We start from the raw sequence: 20,476 nt of genomic DNA, 5'->3' as shown, positions 1-20,476 counted from the left end.
GAATGAGCCTTGAAAATCTTCTGCATGACTTGTAGAGGTGCTTTATTTCCTCATTGGTTTTTCTCCTGGTAGACCAAGGATCTAGTTTGCCATTTATACTGTGAAGCTTTTCCAGCATCTCTGTTAACAGTGAACAAATCTGGCTGAAATTCAAGTAGAAAAGATAAAGTATTCATTCCTGAAATACTCTGTGCAGAGGATCGTTCAGAATGAATGAAAATAGTTCTTTACAGAATTAATCATGAGAATGTAGTATTGTAATTGATACAATGAAGAGTTCAGCGACACTGTTGGCTTAAGATATTCCTGTGCATGGCTCAGGATAGAACCACTGTATGACCAGATGAGGGTGGACTGCCCTTTTTTCCTCCTTTTTTTTCTTTTTTTTTTTTTTTTTTTTCCCCCCATACTCCAAATGAACACTTTGTGTATAGGGTATGTGCATATCTTTTTGGTAACCTCAGTTTGATAAGCTGAGTTTGCCTTGTTCATAGAGTCAAGGAGACCAGGAGCTTGTTTGCCCTGTTGGGATCCCCTGTGTGCGATACATTTGGAATCTGTTCAGTGCGTAATTGCATTTGTTGTTTGGACACTTGCACTTCTTCCCTTCATCCTCTGCTATGCATGTATACTGTTACTGTCAGATAGTGTTAAGGTTTCTTTGGGTGATTTTTTTCCTTTCCTTACCGTATCAAAGGTTTTACACTTGAACCTTGCTCTTTTCCATGTATCTTTGATGTTAGATGCGTACATACTATTCTAACATTCTGCCAAACTCAGTTGGTATACAAAACAAGTTTATTCAGAATATTTTAATTACTTTAGAGTTATAATTGTATATCCATCTACATTCTGAGGAAGTATTTTGAAATGCTTTATTAGACTAACCTATTTTAATTTTTCTTTTCATGTTCTTTGAACTACACAAAGTTCCATGATGGTGTCAAAATTATTATCACAGGTTCACAGCCTAGAAGTGAAAGCTGTTTTTTCTGTGCTTGTTAAGTAATACAGCTTTGCATAGATAGTTCAATGACTAGTACACTTTTTGGTTTAGGTGGGTGTTGTCTAAAACCAAGAAAGAAGACACGGATGATAACATTGCTAAATATGATGGTAAGCAGTTTTAATGTTTACTTCCACTATATAATTTCTGATGTTCTGTTGCTCTTTGAGAAATAACTACCCTTTACACTGAACTTACCTTTGAAAACCTAGATGACATAGGTCAAAAATGTTAGTTTGTATAATGACTGTAATCCTGAAACTGAGACGTGAAATGTTGCTAGTTGGGTTACTTAGCATTAAGATAATTTTTTTTTGTCTTCCCAACAATCTATTGCAATGAATGATACTAGAATACCCTCTGGCATCGGAATATTCAGTATTGATTGTTTATGAATAGTGCTTCTTGAGAACTACCCTCTCTGAAATCATGTCAGACACCACTTCAATTTCGGTTGTTAAACTTGTTTCTAAAAGTGGCATGTTCCATGTTGCTGCATCTGTCCTACTTATTCATGGGTTGGTCTCCCAATCTAGTCTCTGAAACAAAAAATTTAAACTGAATGATGTTTTTCTTTAAAATACTGTTTCAGATTGTGCTTGAATGTAGGGCTCTCCAGTGGTTCTTGTACAGTTTATTCTTACAGTAGTCTAAAAAAAATTTGGGAAATAATAATGAAAAAGTTGTTTTGATGGTTTTTATCATTGGGGCTTGCACTTGACTTATAAATTCCTAGGCTAGAATTGCCTGCTTGAATGTAATTTTAAACTGTTTGACAGATCTGTGGCAATAATTTTGCAACCTGAATTTATTTCATTCAAGAGAAAGTGGGGAGAACAGAAAAAGTTCCTGCTGCAAAAGAAAAGTATTTGCTACTGCTCTTATGTCAAATGAAATCAGTTAATGTTAATGGAAAGTGGTAAGCAAACATAACTTGTAGGGCTTCGGTGTGCAAAATAGTACAGAACAGATGTTTTTCGGTTTAGCAGTTACCAGAAATAACTGGTAAAAATAAAGACATTGCAGACGAGATATCCATACAGATGAGATGCTTCTAAGAACTGACTCTGATTACTTGGCCTCGTATTAGATAGAAACTGTCTCATGTCAAAACAGTTATATTTGCTTAAAGTCACCCAGACAATTCAACAGTAACAAAGCCTGGTGAAAAGACCTTTTTTAACTATTTTCCAATTTAATTTTTTTTTTTGGTCTTGTTTTGCCTGGCATTATTGCTTGGTCTTGGTTTCCAGGAATGAACACTACTGAAGAGAAGGGAATTTTCCTCCCTCCTGTTTAGCAGACTAGAAGAAACTAGGGATTTGTTGTTGACGTGCGTATCTGCCCTTCCTTAATGACCTTTCACAAATTGCACTTCAGTTGAATAAAAGTAAATAGCTGTTTTGTTCGGATTTCATGGTTTATGAATCTTCTCTAAAACACATGCTGAAGAACTCACTACATTTTCTTCTTTTTGTTCATGTTGACACAGGCTTTTTTCAAGATTACAGTGAATTGTAAAAGTAGTCTTTCTTCTGTGCTGTGTTCATTCCTGGAAAAAAAAAATCAGTGATTCTTGTGCTGCTGATCTCTGAGAAAATATAACTGCCCTTTTAGAAATCTTGTTCTTTGGATATTGCCCACATGTGTAATCAACTGTATTTTTCCCAAATGTGAAGAATTTATATTTGTATAATCTTTTCTTTTTAAAGCTGTAGGCTTGTTTGTTTGTCTTTAAGGTCAAATCTGATAATTCTTGGAAAGACTTTGTGGGGGGGAAGCTTCATCTCTCATGTGATTAGATTTGACCTGGAAGATTCTAATTCTGTATAAGCAGGAGGGGAAGAACCATGCAGGTATCTGGCTTATACAGTGCCTTGTGACTGATGTTTTTTATGTGACGATGGTAGGAATAAATCTAAAATCTGGAGAACTATTTTATGTTCCTCTAGGCATCATGGGATACCACAGTCTAAAGATACAGATCTACAATATTAAAGTTTTCTTGTAGATTTCTGTAAATTTGAGAAGAGTGAGGAATAATGTACACTTTACATGTATCATCTTTAAAATACTGAAAGCTAACGTATCTTAATTGACTAGAACTAATACCTTTTTGGTGAAATGGGAGAGTGGGCTTATGTGTAGAGCTATGCATACCCAAAGTGTAGGCATCTCTTTAATTATCTGCCAATTTCTTAAGGCTGAAATAGATTTTTACCAAAAAACCTCATTAAATATGAACCATAGCTTTGAAACAGTCTCTATACTAGCAATGCAAGCATTAAGCTTGAATAAAATTACGTATCTAAAATGTATTGATTCTTTCATACAATACTGCAATTAAACAGAAATCCAGTGGATATTCACACATGCTATAAGTTTGTGCAATAAACTTAATTAAATTTTGTGATGTAAAAACATTTTATGTTTAAATGTGTACGTTTTTCTATTCAATTTCACTGGTTTATGGTAGATTATGGTAAGGATGCGGTTATTTCCTACTTTGGACTCCATGGCTGGCTTTTTTTTTTAGTTGGAAAATTCTGTTTTACACACAAAACTGAGATTTTGATAATTTTCTTTCTTTTGGCTATAACAGTTACGAAGCTAGGATTTTTACTGCTGTAGAAACAGCTACTTGGGGAAAGAAAACAGAAAAAGCTTGTCACTTCTTGTTACAACTGCTTGCGCTCTTTTTCCCTAAGCTTGCTTTCTTCCTTGCTGTCTGAGCTAGAACATTGGGTTAGATGGATCTTTGGCATGACACGGTTCTTATTTTATCATCTTAACTGTGGAGCTAGAATTCTAGCGGTTTGTAATTCTTGAAAAGTGCTGGTTAAAAAACACTTGTGTCACTGATTTGATAGAAAGATGTGAGAGCAAATTTGTGTGTCGTGACTGTTTTTTTTGTATGAGTGCTGTAGAGCAGTTTGGGGAAGTGTAAGCTAGACTTAAATAATGTTTTGTATCCACAGTAGAATTACCAGTAGTGAATTGGATGATTATTGTTTAACTTCTTTGACATTAGGTGTCAAGATTTCTTCCCTACTTTGGCAACTAGTCTTTATCTAAAGTTAACTCTTTGCTTTCAACAATGCTATGATTTCCTTACTTCAGTCTACACTTTTTTTCAAAGACTCGTGTGTGTGTGTGTTTTAGGAAGATGGGAAGTAGAAGAGCTGAAAGAAGACACAGTGCCTGGAGACAGAGGATTAGTGTTAAAATCGGTGGCAAAGCATCATGCAATATCAGCTATGCTAACAAAAGCATTTATTTTCGATAATAAACCTTTGATTGTTCAGTAAGTAATCCCTCAGATTTTTTACTTAATATTTATTATTGTTAAAATCTTTAAGTCAAAGTAATGTGAATCCCTGTAGAAACATACTGACTTCCGTGTAGCATTGCCTTATTGTATCCAGAGCTATCAGAACCGTAAGTGTGAATGATTTAATAATCAAGTAAGATTGTAGTACAAGTGTTAAGAAGTGATATTTAAATTCTTTTGAAATATTTCTGGACAGAAATCTAATATTTTACAAGATTGCTGAAAAAGGTAATTAATTTTCAGTCTTGTTCTGTAAAGGTCTAACTCATATGTAGTTTCAGTACAGTGTTTTTCCACTTACAGAATACTTCTGTGTAGCTCCATAAAAGCAACTTGAATCTTGAACATGTTATAACAATATTAATGATGATGAGCACCATGGCAATATGACTACTTTTTTCTGATACTTAGATTTGCTTTGTTGTACTTACAGACATAGCCAGATGACTCCTCTGGCTAAATTCAGTGTGTCATACTGGCAGTTTCAAAGATGGCACAAATTTTCTAGAACACCTGCCCATTTCCACTTCACTTTGATGTTTGCATGTTGGTTGATACCACCTTGAAACTTTCCTTACTGGTGATACCAACTGTAGCAATTGCTACCGTGGTGGTTTTTGACTGACATAGCTGCTGTATTAGCTTGTGTGGCAATTAAAACCTTTTGGTCATGTAGAAGTGTTTTGACAGTAGTGACTAATGCACAGTCTTAATGTATTCGTAATTAGAACTGCAAAGTTAATTTGTATTTGTCTGATACTGGAATTTTTTTTTTTAACTTGCTCTTTGTGCAGATATGAAGTGAATTTTCAAGAAGGCATTGACTGTGGTGGTGCATATATTAAACTTCTCTCCAGTAGTGATGACTTGAATCTGGTATGTAGTGTTACTTAATATTTGCTATTAGTTTTTCATTTGAGGAATGCATAATTGTTCTTGTGAAATGTCAATAAGTTAATTCCTAATGCATCCTAAATTCTTAAAAGCTTCCCAAATGTTTAAGCAGAAGACTGGGCAAGATGATAATATACATATCATTTATTATATATACACAAAACCTTTGGAGTTGTGCATTTTTTTACTGGTGGAATATTTGATAACGTTATTCTTGTTATAATTTCCATTTATTTTAATGAAACTTATAGGTAGTGTAAAACTTAAGCTATTAAGATCTCTATTCACACAAGAAATCTCAAAATGTGAATTTCAGAAGGCTAGAATGAAGAGTTTGCTGTGAGTAGCATACTCCTCTTAGTTCTGCACTCATGTCTTATGTCCAGGACAAAGGACTTTTGTGTCTGTTTAGTCTGACTTTCTGCAATAATAGAAGCCATAGAATCTCAACTTGTAACTTGTGAAACAATTTTTTTACTGCATGGCACACAACATGGCATCTTAGAGCCACGACTTGGATTTAGAAACTGAAAGTGATGGAGAATCTCTGTTCCCAGGAAAAGGTCTGAATGACCAGGTGTGAAAAATTAGTATGTGCCTTAGTATGTTGGACCATTTTGTAGATTGTTTCTCAATATATTGATGTGGACTTGCCTGCCATTTCCAAACTTGTCTGCAAAACTCTTTATTACTATGCCAACACAGTCAGGTATTTCTTGCTTAAAATGCTGCCTGTTCTAGCCAAGTCTCAGTTCTGGCACATGCGAACTGGTTGTTTCCACTTTTAATATTTCTGCCACTATACTGGGATGTAGATATAAGCTGTCTAGCCTGTGATGGAGGATATTTTAGCAACTTTTTTTCTTTTTTCTTTTTTTCTTTTTTTTTTTTTTTTTTTTCATTCAGAACTAGCAGTGAATTGTGGCCTGGGAGCTTGTGCAATGCAAATGTTGTGTTGACAGAGTAGGGATGGCTGATACATACAATGGTTGCTGCAGCTGCTTTGATGGGACCTGCTGCTTTTGGTACATAGCAGCAGTTACAGAATAGGATTACGCATTTGGACAGACTTGAAATGACCAGTGTGGATTCAACATGTTACATCATGAGCTAGGAGGAACTTGTGTTGACTCAGCAGTACAAACATGAAGTGATAACAGTACTTCCAATCCTGAACCAGGTTGCTGTGGCCACTTAAAAGCCGACTACCCTAAGTGCTACAGGTTTGTGGCTAATTGGTGGTGTTGAGTCAATATTCAGTAGTATAGTGACAGAAGTTTGCGAGGCAATCAGAGTTACAACCTGTATAGATAGGCTATGGAAGTTGTTGGGTTTGAGATGCATCAGGCTATGCAATTTGCTCACTAAGATTTGGTAAGCTAGAAAGGCAAGTTGACGGGAAAAACAATAGGGAAAATAGTCTGGAAAAAACTTCTAACAGGAGTGTGGGCAGAATTCATCATTTCCTCTCTGGGTAAGACTTCTCATCTGTGCTTTTATCCCTGAGATGTCTGTGCCTACTGCTGCTGCCTTGACCCATGAGGCCATAACCTTGACTTTCAAGTACTGACGAGAACAGCAGTGAAGTGTGATGCCCTGTGCATGTGCAAAATGAAGAGGAGATTGCTCAGGACAGGCTCAAGACATTGCTTGACCTGACCTGCAAACCAGCAGTCAGGAAGAGCCACTTGACAGTGGGACTCTTCATGAGATATAGGGGGTAATATGTACCTCTGCAAGAGTCTAGGAGATGGCAACACGCGTAAGAAGTTGCTTACATTTGTAAGATGTATTAGTAAAAGCTTTAGTGCAACTGTCTAGTGCTCTTCCTTTTTCCTAAAATTTATATGCCGGTGTGTGTTTTATGCTTGAGTAACTTGAGTACTAAGAGGTAAGTATTAAAAATGCTGACTGCAGGAAAGCAAGTAGAGGCATGACATATTTCATAATGGAAAGATGTGTAAATGATAGTAAAACTGAGAAGTTTTACATTTTAAAAGAAGGTGTGAGACCAAGATATTCAGCTCAATTACATATGAAACTGTAATTCTCCAATATCTGTCATCTTACTAGAAGGTAAACCAGAAGAGAGTAAATGCAAAATTTGCCTGTTTGTGGCTTGGCTCACAATTAATCCTGTACTGTTTTTGGAGTTTCACTGGATGTGTGATGAGGTAACTTAAGAGTCAATGTTCTCTCTCTCTTGTTTGGTTTTTTTTAACTTTAAAATTGGACATGTCTCAATGCTGTATATATGTTTATTGCTATTAGAATAGTCAGTTAATTATTGTTAATTCTCAGCAGTGACATTTTCCTAAGACTGTTGAATGTTGTAAAAGGGACCAAACTTAAAATACATGCACTTCTGTAGTGCATAAAGTGAAAATGTTTTACTTTGCATTCAAAAAATTTTAAAAATACAGACTCATTTCAAACAATACGTTTATGTCAGAATATATCTTTCAAGAAGAATACTTCCAGGAATCAAGTGGTCTTCTTCCTTCAAGCAATTGCTTAAGAATATAAGGCAGCATGTTACTGTGTATTCCAAATACAAAAAAATCATATAAATAGTTGAAAAATACTGACATATCTAAACATCTTACTGCAGCATACTGTGAAGGAGAATAACTATGTCTGATATTTTCAGGGTGGTTGGTTGTTGTTTAATGTGGAGCAAGATGACTGATAAAATTCTGGATAATAATATCCTGGTTTTTATCTTTATTGAAAAATAAAATTGATATGAAGAACAGTAACTAGTTCCCTTCCATCTTAGTGTAATGTTTGTAGAAGGTTGCTGATATTTGGGTGTTTTGATTTGTGATAGGCATTTCCACTTAACATAAGGGTAAGGTCTAAATAAATATATTCATCTTCCCTTGGAAGAGGCCTAAGTGATCTCTACGGTTAGGCCATTCCCTGAGAATAGAGAGCACGCAGCAACTCAAGAGGAGTGTTCAATTCCTTTCATGATTTACCCTACTAGTTTTCAGTTACCTTTCAGAAAAAGGTAACTATGCTGTATGCCACAGCATCAAGGAAAAGAAGTATCCAAAATGACTTCATAAACTGTACAGTATAACACATGCTCAGCTTTCTTGCTTCTACAGGAATACTTTTTTGACAAAACACCTTATACTATTATGTTTGGACCAGATAAATGTGGAGAAGATTACAAACTACACTTTATCTTCAGACATAAGAATCCTAAAACTGGAGAATATGATGAAAAACATGCAAAACGTCCTGACGTAGACCTAAAAAAATTCTATTTGGACAAGAAGACGCATCTATATACTCTTGGTATTGTTTCATTCTTATAAGTTTAAATTGGAAAGGAGAGATTAAAAATGTGTTTCTGTCCACTGAAGCTTTGTATTTGAGTCTGCTTTTTTGTTTGTAACAGTCTGTTAATTCTGAGGGGTGGTTGCTTAATGATTTGGGCTTAAATGATTTAATGACTGGGCTTAGCTGCAGGACATAAAAGTGGCTTTGAAATGCTGCTGTTTAATATGCAATTGCAGGAAAAAACATATCAGCCCCGGACAGCCTTTAGCATGAAGAATTGATGAATACTTTCTGTACTTATGATAGAAGTATTTTTATTAGGATATTAAAAGACACGCAACTGTCCAATATTCTAGGAAGGCGTCAGAGTTCACAGGAATTCAGTTAAATCTGCAGCCTGCCGCACACAACTCTCCTTCACATGTTAAGAGTTCTCACTGACACCTGCATCTGCAGCAGCGTGCGTGAACAGATATGTTACCACATTCTCTGAAGATGAATGAATGTGGGCTGGTTTTAATTCATGTGACATCTCTTTCTGTACTAATGAACAGTATAGCAGAGATGAAAGCTTAACTTCTTACTGCTTTCCCCGCCGCTTTTTCTAATTCCTGAGGAAGAATAAACAATCGGAGAAGAATGGGCTAATCTGTGGCATACTGTAAATCCAGCAAAATTGACTGTACTTTTGAACTTCCATTGAATAATAATGGAAGGCATGTTCAACTGCTATGCCATGGCAAAACTTACTCTTTTTTTAAATAGATTACTGTAGTGGGCCATAGCAAATGTTCACTTTTAGATAATAGGAATAAGTGAAACAAAACACTGTTCTTGTGGTAAGGGAATGCATGTGTTCCTGTATTTGGGCTGTTCATTAGAAATTATGATTAAAAATACTTAAACTCAGATTGCGTTTATTCTGTTAAAATTGTTCAAATAGACTCCATAGAGCTGTGTGATTCTAATGGATTATGTGACTGATAACAGAAGTTTAAAAATAAATTCTTTGTATTGTATCTAAAGTGATATGGGGGATTAATTTTTTGCATTTATGGATATTTTAATACTGTTGAAAACTCTTAGGCTGCAAGAGCTTCATTAGATATTATCAAACTGTTTTAAGACTGTTACTCTGGTTTTCATCACCCATCTTTATAAAACTGTCATAAAAGTGGAATAGTATTTACTTTGAATTAATAGTCTTTGTTGTGTTGAATGGACATTCGAATATACTTGTTAAGCACTTATAAATGTGCTTGCTGGTTATAGAAATGGATCTGGATACAACGTCTGTTACTGAGTCTGACACTGCTCAGTTCTGTGACCCTGGCTTCTCAGTTACACACACTAGCTAAAATACTTAAATGTTTGAAGAGAATTTTCCGTATTTGCAGTCTGGCATTTGAGAGAAATGGCTGTCGGATTTGAATCTGAGAGAAAACATTGCTTTGATGATCCTTCAGCTGTGTTACTGATGCAGTTCTTGTGTTTCCATGCTTTCAAGTGTGAAATTGTAATTTAGTAGCAGAGATGCCTTTTGGGGCAGAGGTTTGTCTTTCATTGTCTGTGTTTTTAAATAAAAAAAGCGAAATTTTGGCCAAGTGGTAGGTTTTTGAAAAATTTCTTAGAATGTGCTTGGATGTGTTTCAGCAATTGAATTTGCTAGAGGTTTCATTTTTCGGGGCCTGATGCTGGTCATACATCCCCACAGTCACAACTTTAATGTTTTGTGTCCAGATCCAGTAGCTGGGTGGGGAGTCTGTCTCCTGCTCTGCTAGTGAGGATCCTGTTTGCCGTTATTTGTCTAAGTCTGTGCTTATTATATAGGTTTTGGTTAAATATATTTCCCTTATTTCTTTAATAAAATTTTTTTCGATTTAGTGCTAAAACCAGATGATACATTTGAAATGTTAATTGACCAATCGGTCGTCAGTAAAGGAAGTCTTCTTGAGGATATGGTTCCTCCAGTAAACCCTCCCAAAGAAATAGAGGATCCTAGTGATAAGAAGCCTGATGATTGGGATGAGAGACCAAAAATACCTGATCCAAATGCTGTCAAACCAGATGACTGGTAAGGAGAACCTTTTTGTCTCTATGATACCTTTTACATGCAGGTTATTAATTAGAAAGATTTGACTGGTTTTATTTTGGTTTTTTGCTAATGACAATTAGGATACGTTTCACTACTAAAAGCACTAAAGTTTGAAAACACAATTGAGGTGGGTACAAGGATCTGGTCATCTTCTAAGGAAAGAAATAATTGTGCTTATTGCTGATTTGTACCCTCCGTGATTGCAATTAATAACTAAGATTACTATAGCTGAAAGATTAGGAAGAGGGTTGGGGTTTTTTTCACCATATAGTCTTAATTTAAATTCAGTGATTTCTGTTTTCTTCTGTGTGAAGTACTGTTCATAAAGCAACTCAGGAATAGGAGGGAAAAACTTAATGGGAAGACCTGACTGACACCTGCCAGTTAATGACAGCAATTTCTCGGCTTAGTAGTACTTTGAAACAATGTAAATATAATTCAAATATTTATAAACAGATAATTGGATGTCTTAATTGTCATGATCAGTGTGTCTAATTCTGTTGTGCCTTTGAAAATCATCCCTTTCATGCCAGTTACAGTCTTCTGAACAGAACATTGGTTCGATGTCAGGCTGCTGTATTTTCTAACATAAGTCTGTAATTGAAGGGATGAGGATGAGCCTTCCAAAATAGAAGATTCTGATGCTGTTAAGCCTGAGGGATGGCTTGATGATGAACCACAGTATGTTCCAGACCCTAATGCAAAAAAACCAAAGGACTGGTAAGAACTTGATCAGTAAGTGCAGATTGTTAACGTATCTTGTAGATAAGCCTGCCTATTCTCTGTGGCAACTTGAGTTGTGGATCAGAAGTCAATCCAAATCTCATTGCCATGAGGTAGTTGGAATGTGTAAGGTATGGCCAAATACTTGTTGGTTTGGGTGGCTGCTTTCAGAAAAACTCAAACATGTCCATTGCCTTTTGCTTTCTGAAGATATATAGACAAAAACAGAATATGAAGGACCCCTTGGAAAGAATTTGCTATGATGTTAAACCATGAAACAATTTAAGTTGGTAACTTGAAATCATCATATAATAGTCTCAGAGGGATCTCTGAGCATCTTATGGAGAAGTGTTTCAAGCTGTCTGCAGATGCAGGATATAATTGTATTCAATCATGCTGTGGTAGTTATGAACATGTGACATTAAAAAAAAAAAAAGGGGTGTAGCACTCCTTAAAGAAAAAAAAAGTGTTTATACTGTTAGGTAAAGTTCTGTGAGCTGGTCAAAATTCTAAGGTTGTTATAGCAAAATGTGTATGGACCCTGAGTTCAGACTGACTGCTAGTGTTGAGACCAGTTCGATCTCAAATCAGTTGTTTGTAATTTTTTTTTTTTTTCTGAAGGGATGAAGAAATGGATGGGGAGTGGGAAGCCCCTCAGATCCCTAATCCAAAGTGTGAGACTGCACCTGGTTGTGGACACTGGGTGCGTCCCATGAAGAATAATCCAAACTATAAAGGAAAATGGAAAGCACCTATGATAGATAATCCTAACTATCAGGTAATAGCAATATTGTAGGTCATTGTTAAAAGGTACAGACTTCAACAGAGCAGGCAAGTCAAAGTAGTATATTTATCCAGGCTTTTTTACAGTATATTCATGTTTTAGAATGAGTCTGAATACCCTCACTAAACATTTTGAGCTTTTTTGTATTTAATTTGCTTCTTTTTTTCTTTAAGTATACTGGAAAATAGAAATGCTTCCTGTATTAAAACAATTTCTCTGTTAAAAGTTGCTTTTGCAACGTTTTGCACTGGTACCACTTATATAATATGCTTTGTAGAATTGTATTCTGAATTACATTGTCATTTAATGAAATATTTCTCTTTTTTATTGGGGTTTTAAGTGTGGGTCTTCTAAATGAACAAATTTTTTTAATGAAAAAAAAGAAACCTTTCAGTAAGCAGATTGATTTACTAGTCTAATTTTAGTGGAAGCATAAATTTTCAATAATTAAATTCCCCTCCTCCCCTCTAGATATAAGAGGTAATCAGTTGGATATTAGAGTTACTTTGTATTAATTATGGCTGGGAAGTACTTGAATCTGGTTTCTTTGAGCTTAAGATCCTAAGCACATTTGTAAACAAAATTTGGCTCTAATTTGCACAGATATCATAAGGCTGAATTTTCCTTCCCTAAAACTTTCCCTAACATTTCTGGTTGCAGTAGCTGTCAGTTTATATATATATCCTGGAAGGGACTGTGTGGATCACAGGATGTAGTTCCCCTGCAGTCTTAGGCCACCAGACAACAGATGCTTACCTCAGAAGATTCCGTCACTGGCCACAAAATACTGACCAGTGCCCTCAGAAAAATGTATATGCTATATTGATGAACAAAAGCCAAAATAATATATTACTGAAGGAGAGACTAGAGGAAGAAGTGATACCTATGTCTTACTCTCCTGCAGTATTAGGAAATTTGTTTCCTAGATTTACTCTAGGAAGTATACAAAGAATGTGCTTGGAGTCACCAGTACCAGGAAGAATGGAGATACTTTGTACAGTTATTACTGTAACCCTATATGGACAAAAAAATAAGTTTTAAGAGGTCTGCCCTAAGCCAGAAAATTGAGAGCCATCTGCCAAAATCCTATAGGCTATTTCCAATTCTGTTTTTATGTAGGTTAAGCTCTACTGCTTATCTTTTTAAATAGTTGGGAAGTTCTAATTATTTTAAAATTTGTTTCACAGTTTGTTTTGTAGTGAGGTACAGGTAATGTGATTACATTTTTTTTTCCTTAAAAGGGAATCTGGAGCCCTCGGAAAATACCTAACCCAGACTATTTTGAAGATCTTCACCCGTTTGAGATGACCACCGTCAGTGCTGTTGGTTTAGAACTCTGGTCCATGACATCTGATATCTATTTCGATAACTTCATTATATGTTCAGAAAAAGAAGTAGCAGATCGTTGGGCAGCAGATGGCTGGGGCTTGAAGAAACTAGTAGCAAGTGCTAATGAGGTATAAACTTCACTATGTTCTTGGTAGCCAAAAGTCGTGAGGAAGATGTGCTGTTGGAAGAATTTTCTGTCAGTTAATGCTGACAGAATATTAATTTGTCTGCAATTAATAGTCTTGCTGAGTAACTATGATAGTTTTTTTCTCATAGTTTGGCTTTTTACCTTTCCCAGATCAATATCCTCTTGAGCTTAAAAGGGTACAACATTTTACTTAAACACCTAGCGAGAAATTGGCTTCACAGTTAATGAGTCTTCTGCTGTTCACGGTGATACTAGAAATTCAGTACCTGTCAGCAAATGGAAGCTTAGTTATACTTAAAGACCTCTTTTTTTTTTTTCCTTTTTTCTTTTCACTTGTGGTTAACTCCATTATATATATTTTTTAGATGTTTCGCTCTCATGAGGAATGGATAAATAGTCATGTGTTTTTTCTGTTTAATAATATTAGGCCTTTGGCTGTTTGGATGTATATTATGCAGCTCTGAAAATAGTGCACGTATGTTTACGGAGCTGCATCTGTTCCTCTGTTTCTATGTGTGCATCTACATTTTGCTTGCAAACTGCACTTGGCCAGCTGCCACAGTTTTTTCTAGATCTCTTTCCTATATTGTAGGATGAACTTGTCCTGACGTACGGGATCGTGAGCCCCTCTAGTGGCTGCCTTTACTGACTACAGTTTCTTTCTAACAGTCCTATATTTTCTTTGCTTGAGTGGCAAGAGCAGGCCTGCAGTTGTGGGAAAGAAATGGTGGGTTGGTGGCAAGTATGGCCAATTCCTGACAGCTGCTGTTTGTCACAGGATGAGCAAGTAGCAACAGCATATCTGCCCATGCAATTAGGAAAGCCACCTCCTCCCACAACCTTGCCCTTTTCTGAAATGTTTGAGTTTATGTCTGGACCTGTATTTATACCTGTACACACAACAGCAAAAAATATTCCCTTGAGTCCCCTCACTCCAGTGTGCCTCTCAAACTTCCTACCTTAGTTGATGTATCCTTTCCAGAGGTCTTACTGGACCAGGCACTTGCCTACCTACCTCTACTGTATAAGTCAGAACTGGGCTGGGAGGACAGTCTACTCCCTGAATCAATGGCTGTCAAAGGAGAGAACGTGGTAGTACAGATGGAGCAAGACATTGCTCTTCAGGAGGCTGGCTGCTGCTCTGAGGTTCTTGATGCTTTGGGAGCTTTCAGCTGAGTTAGCGCAGCATGGGGCAAAAATAGAGTAGCTGGGAAGGGTGTAAAGTCTGAGGTTGCCAAGACTCAAAATGTTGCTTTACAAAATTGAGTAGTGGCCAGTCTAGTATGTTTGGAGTACCAGGTTTGTTCCTTCTTACTTAGCACCTGCTACTTATTTGCAGTCTGTCAAGTTGTTACTTTACTAATATTGAAATGCAATATTGTTTTAGTCATTAAAAAGCAATGGTAAGGAATGGTTTTCTTTGGGCAACATAAAGCTTAAAATATATACAGTACACTTTATAAACTTATTGAAGTGTTGAGAGGGATGTAAATGCAAATTTTTTTTTTAATTGTTTTTAATATAGCCCGGTATGTTCAGTCAACTGGTAACTGCTGCAGAAGACCATCCATGGCTCTGGGTTCTTTACATCTTGACTTTAGCTCTCCCTGTTGGTCTAGGTGTGTTGTTCTGCTGGCCAGCAAAGGTTAGAGAAATTTACTGTATTTTTATTTGGTTTTATTCTTAATACTTTATTTGAAAACTCCTAGCATCTGTGCAACAATATGCACTTTTAATGTGCCATTGTTATTACTTAGCTTACAGTGGCTGTTGTGTTTAATTCTTAATTTGAGTTTAAAGGTAAATTGATTTTTAATTTGTTGTAGAAAACAGATGAAGATATTGACTTCAAAAAACCTGATATATCTAAGCCAATTACAAAGGGAGAACTAAAACAAGAGAGAGAGGAGTTAGAAGATGATGAAATAGAATTAGAAGAAAAAGAAAATGAAGATACTGCTGAAGATGGTAAGATGAGCAAGCCACCTCACAGTTTGATTAAATATAAAGACATGAATAGGACTAGTTCATGGATTGCATTGCCAATAATTACAACCAGTTATCTCAGAATATGCAAAATCTGCCTTGCTCTGAGTCTTCTTTTTCTCTTTGACAACCTCCAGTGAGTGGCATTCCATGGCTAATAGCTCTCTGATAAACACAAGCAGAAAGTAAGGCTCTCAGTGTTTTTTCGCTTTCAAGAAATTAACGTGCTTCCAACAGTCTTTTTATGTTTGTAGGCAGTGATGCATATTTTCTCCCTTCTAAATATTTCATATATTGAACACATTTGAATGGTTCAGATATATGTACCTGAAGTGGTTGAAGTCCCATTGTTGTCTTTAAAACGTGTCTGGAATATCTTTAAGTCTTTAACGTAAGTCTTTCTGCTTACTCCTCTGGGGGGGGGGGGCGGGGGATTGTACCTTGAACTATTCTTTTGGGCACTGATTTTAGTAACTCTTGTTAAAGCCTGAAAATACAGTAGACTTGAAATACTGAAGTCTGCTGCTTCCTTTGTGTTGCTTTCTAGCAATGCATTGCATGCTTGCAGAGGTCTGTCCTGCTGCCCCAAGGGAGAAAGAGATCAGTGATTCAGCAGGTTGAGTTATACTTTGGCATCCAAGGATAAAATCGTCTTGTGTTACTGTATCAAAGATTACTGGTACTATTCAACTATGGCTTTGATGTTCTGTTAGCATTTCCCTGAGTCTATAGCAATGAATAAAAAGCAAATCACCTAACTTACAGTGCATTATCTTGACTGCCATGAGAAAATCCTTAGCCTCAGACCTCTGCAAGATTCTGTGTTTTGTTTTACTGTTCCATGGTAGGAACAAAGAAAGTGACAAATGACTGGCATGGGAAGTTAGAAACCTAGCAGACATTCATGGTTGGTTTGTTTTTTTCTCAGTACTGACATCACTTTGTATTACTGACTGGGTTTTGTCTGTCTCTGCACTATGTTCCATGAGTGGTGATGGCTTCTGACTGTAAAAGTTCGCTCAGCATCAGATTGTCCCGTGCCAGTACTTACAGAATTGAGTACGTTGTTGGCACAATGCTTGCCACACCAAACTTAGTCCATCTGCCTTACCATTCGAGAGCCTTACCTAGCCATTTAATTATTTTAGTTATGCTATATGTATTTTTTACATTAGCATAAACTGTAGGTACAGCATTTTAGCATTGTATCTTCCTACACTTTCCTTTTGATCTTACTCTACTTGCTCTTTGCTCCTGAATTACAGAATTTTTCTTTTATCCAGTCTTGATGCACATCATAGATACATTCTGTACCTAATATGCTGCTGTTGCAAGGCTGTCTTGAGATACCTGAATTCCAATATTCTTCTGTTAAGTCAGTCAGTTAATTTAGTTAATTACAACATATCACTTAATAAATAATATGTTAAAGTGTGTGTTTGAATGTTAGAAATAAGGTCCAGGCAATCGCAGAGGAAGACTGTTTAGTTCTCACAACTTTTTTAAAGAATTCCACTTGGAACAGCTGTTCATGATGTTTCAAAAGTAGGTTCCATTTTAGACCTTTACTTTGTTACTAAACTGAACACAGAGTAAAACTAACATAGCTAGCTTTTGTATGACTATTCCAAGGTTTTCAAGTAAATTCTGGGCTTCAGAGGGAAGGATTACGCTTCGCTGTCATACGACTTAGCAGTTTCTGTTTGAAGAAGAATTGCTTAGCTTCCCTTAGCTTCCTGCCACCTTTCACATTTGCAGGTTGAAATCTTCCCTTTTTTCCTATCGCTCTTTTGCCTCTTCATATCTGAAAACATTAGAGAATTTGTCTTCTGCCTCCTTCTATTGATGCTTTTTGCTACAGAGAGAAGAGAAATGGAGGAGACAAAAAGAGAGCTTATAAAGGATACAAAGAAGATGGGAAGGGAGGCTCCTCCTTCAGGTACTGGGAAAGGGAAGTAATTTGGGCCAGGACTTGAAAATGGTCTCTGCTTTCTGGCCGCTGCCCCCACTCCCCCCCGCCCCACTTCATTGTTGGTGGTAGAACTTCAAGCTGGTGGATGCCAGCTTTCATCAGATACAGATGTGAGTTTCCTCTGAGATTTCTCAGTATGGTATCTGTAGTCATAAATATTTTCTACTAGTCTCTTTGAATCCTGATAATTTTTACAATTCCTTTATAGTCATTATCTGCTGCTTCATTTTCTGGAGTTGAAGGTAATGGGGTTTGAGCTGTGGAATACTGAATGACCTGAGATCCACATTTTATCATGGGGCCATAAGAAAAAAAGAAAAAAAAAAAGAAAAGAAAAAGGGTGGCACAATAGCAAATTTCAGAAACACTTGTAGATCTCTTTGGCTCCAGTGAGAATGAGTTGCTGGCAGAGTGCTTCTTGAAGGGCATTGTCCATGCGATTTACTGTTTTATTTTTGCTCTATGGTAATTTTTGTGACATTGCTAAAGGATGATGTGTTCTTGACTTGTCCACTCATCTGCTTTGTCTCCTTGCTTTCCTTGCCCTCTAGAAGAATATTCTGGGAAGTAAAAGAATATTGCCAAGAAATGGAATTTCAGGGGCACAGTCTGAACCTTATTTGTGAAGTTATACATGTATTTATATGAAATACTGTTTTAATTACTGTTAGACTAAATTAAAATTAATTATTCTAAATAGGATAGTTGTCCAGTTCTGGCTTTTACTACTTCTGATGTCTGAAGTTTTTTGGTTTGTTGAAATTAGTACTTATGGGAGGTGCTAGGTTTGCATTATTTAAAACTTCTAATCTCCTCATTAAAATATGAGCAAAGGCTTTGTGAATTTTTCCCAAGCTCTTCTGTTAAGGGCTTACTTTTGGAAAAGAAATCTTTATCTACCTCTGTCTTAAACTATGATATCAATTTTTTTGGTCCTATTTCTCCTTTTGATAATAATAGTAGAAAAATATTATTGTAGACATGTATCAGGTATATTTACAGATGGGAAAACTAATTTCTTAGAGCTTCACTGATTGTTATGAACTATTTGGCTCAATTTATAGCTATACTGTAGGCAAAGTTTTTTGGTACTCCTACAGAAGTCTCAAATATTTTAATAAATGATGGTTTTCTAGATTTTCATCACCAAGAATCAGGAGAGTCGCATCTTACATGTGACTACCATCTGACTTTATATGGTTACTTTTGTTTCAGCTTTAATGAGCTGAAACAGTAAGAATTGGGGGGGTGGGGGTTGGCTGTTTGGTTTTGTGGGGTTTGTTTAACACAGAAGTACTGCTTATGAGATGTAGGCATGACCTGACAAGGATAGAGCTGAGCACTGCTTCATTACTGTTTTTAACTGAGCCACTGGCAGACTGTTAAGTTGTAAAATGCCATCTTATATCCTTTCTATCAGATTTAGGTATGATTTCTTGTTTACTCTTGATAGAAAGTATTGGAAAGGGTACTCAGTTTCTAGAAATTGTCACTTCAAGACCTCAGTTTGAAGTAAAGGAAGAGACTTGCCAAGCCCCACTAACTTTTCTTTGAATCATGCTGTGGTTGCTGAGGTTTAGTTGTTACAATGAGTGTGGATACCTAAAATGCAGACATGGGAGTGCCAGCTTGTAAGTACTGAAGCCCAAAGTAGAAATCAAAACAGTTGGGTGCCTGGCCTCTTTCACAAACTATGAATAATACAGAGAGTTGATTACCCTAGAAGGGCAACCTGTATGCTGATCAGAGAGCAGCCTAGAATTCGCAATATTTGGTGCATGCACTGCTCTTTAGTGCAGTGACATGGCCTCAGTAAGAAAGTAGAAACTGCCTCTGTGTTGCTTAGCCTATAGTTTGTCCAGGGAATTCTGGAGCATAAAAAGGTACTTTTTTTTTTAACATTTCCCCACCCCTCTCCATTCCCTGTCAGTTCAAAGGTCTAACTGAATAATTTTATCCTAGTAGTGCAAGCTGGGCATAGGTTGAGTGAGCTGAGGGGAGTACACCACTTTTCTGGCTAGCTTCTGCATTGCAGTAGTGCATAAGAAGGGGGTGAGCACAGAGCTGCTTATCCCTCAACCAAAACAGTATGCCAAAAGAATTCCCTGTTGAGAAGGGGAGTTCCCTTAGGATGTGGGTGTCCCCCATGGTGGGTGACTGATAACTGCAATATTGTACTTTGCTATCTAAGTCAGAATTTAGTCAGATTTGGGATGCCCAAGTTGTCCTATTTTGGACTCCAGTCCCAAAACTGTCTAATACAATCCTTGGATTTAAGGACTTCCCTAAAGGAAATCAGCTTAAGGTTGTCATTTTAGTCGGTCACTTACAAGTCTGGAGAGAGTATGTGCTATTGTGAGAAGAGGCTAGGCTGAAGCTATTAAAATTGGTTATTAAATCTGACAGTGATCAATTTCTACTAATTCATGAGAATTCTACTCTCTCTATCGCAGAGATGTTTTTATGGGTTATTGTAAACAAGCAGTGCATTCTAAGACTGAAATTGGCTTCTTTTCCTTACTAGTGTGTCTGGATATAGTGCATTTTTAATATAGTTCTGTTTACAAAGTAAAATTAACTTCTTCTGCAGAAGGTGAAGGTGGTGAAGATATTGATGAAGAAGAAAACGAAGTTGCAGATGGAAGTCAAGAAGGTGTTATGTCAAATAAATCTGGTTCAGAAGATGAGGTAAGTTTGGGGGTTTTTTCCCCCTATTTTCTCCTTGCCCTTGTCCAACATCACACTTCTAACTCAGCCCGGTTACCTACAACAAGAGTTTTTCTTCTGTTGAGCCATAAAACAAATCATGAGGTGGAGATGTGTTTTTATTTGAGTTTGACACCTCAAATGCTCTGTATAGGTTTGTGAAACATGTCTCTTCCTGTGTAATTTTGGCTAGGAGCTGATATTTATTGTA

At 36.5% G+C, this 20,476-nt stretch overlaps 1 protein-coding gene across 1 annotated transcript in view; it reads left to right on the top strand.

Moving 5' to 3' along the window:
- Positions 1-20,476, top strand: part of CLGN (calmegin) — a 32,070-nt gene that overhangs the window by 8,811 nt on the left and 2,783 nt on the right. Inside the window, exons 4-15 of the mRNA XM_052815839.1 lie at positions 1,058-1,116; positions 4,169-4,310; positions 5,132-5,213; positions 8,345-8,537; positions 10,407-10,596; positions 11,224-11,337; positions 11,962-12,118; positions 13,366-13,581; positions 15,127-15,246; positions 15,428-15,569; positions 17,449-17,526; positions 20,150-20,247. Coding sequence (XP_052671799.1) covers positions 1,058-1,116; positions 4,169-4,310; positions 5,132-5,213; positions 8,345-8,537; positions 10,407-10,596; positions 11,224-11,337; positions 11,962-12,118; positions 13,366-13,581; positions 15,127-15,246; positions 15,428-15,569; positions 17,449-17,526; positions 20,150-20,247 — 1,591 coding nt within the window. The remainder of the gene's footprint in view (positions 1-1,057; positions 1,117-4,168; positions 4,311-5,131; positions 5,214-8,344; positions 8,538-10,406; positions 10,597-11,223; positions 11,338-11,961; positions 12,119-13,365; positions 13,582-15,126; positions 15,247-15,427; positions 15,570-17,448; positions 17,527-20,149; positions 20,248-20,476) is intronic.

This window comes from Harpia harpyja, chromosome 2, assembly GCF_026419915.1.
Source record: "Harpia harpyja isolate bHarHar1 chromosome 2, bHarHar1 primary haplotype, whole genome shotgun sequence".
Taxonomy (NCBI): domain Eukaryota; kingdom Metazoa; phylum Chordata; class Aves; order Accipitriformes; family Accipitridae; genus Harpia; species Harpia harpyja.
Note: the sequence above shows the minus strand (reverse complement) of the source record. Positions and strands in the feature narration are given on the sequence as shown.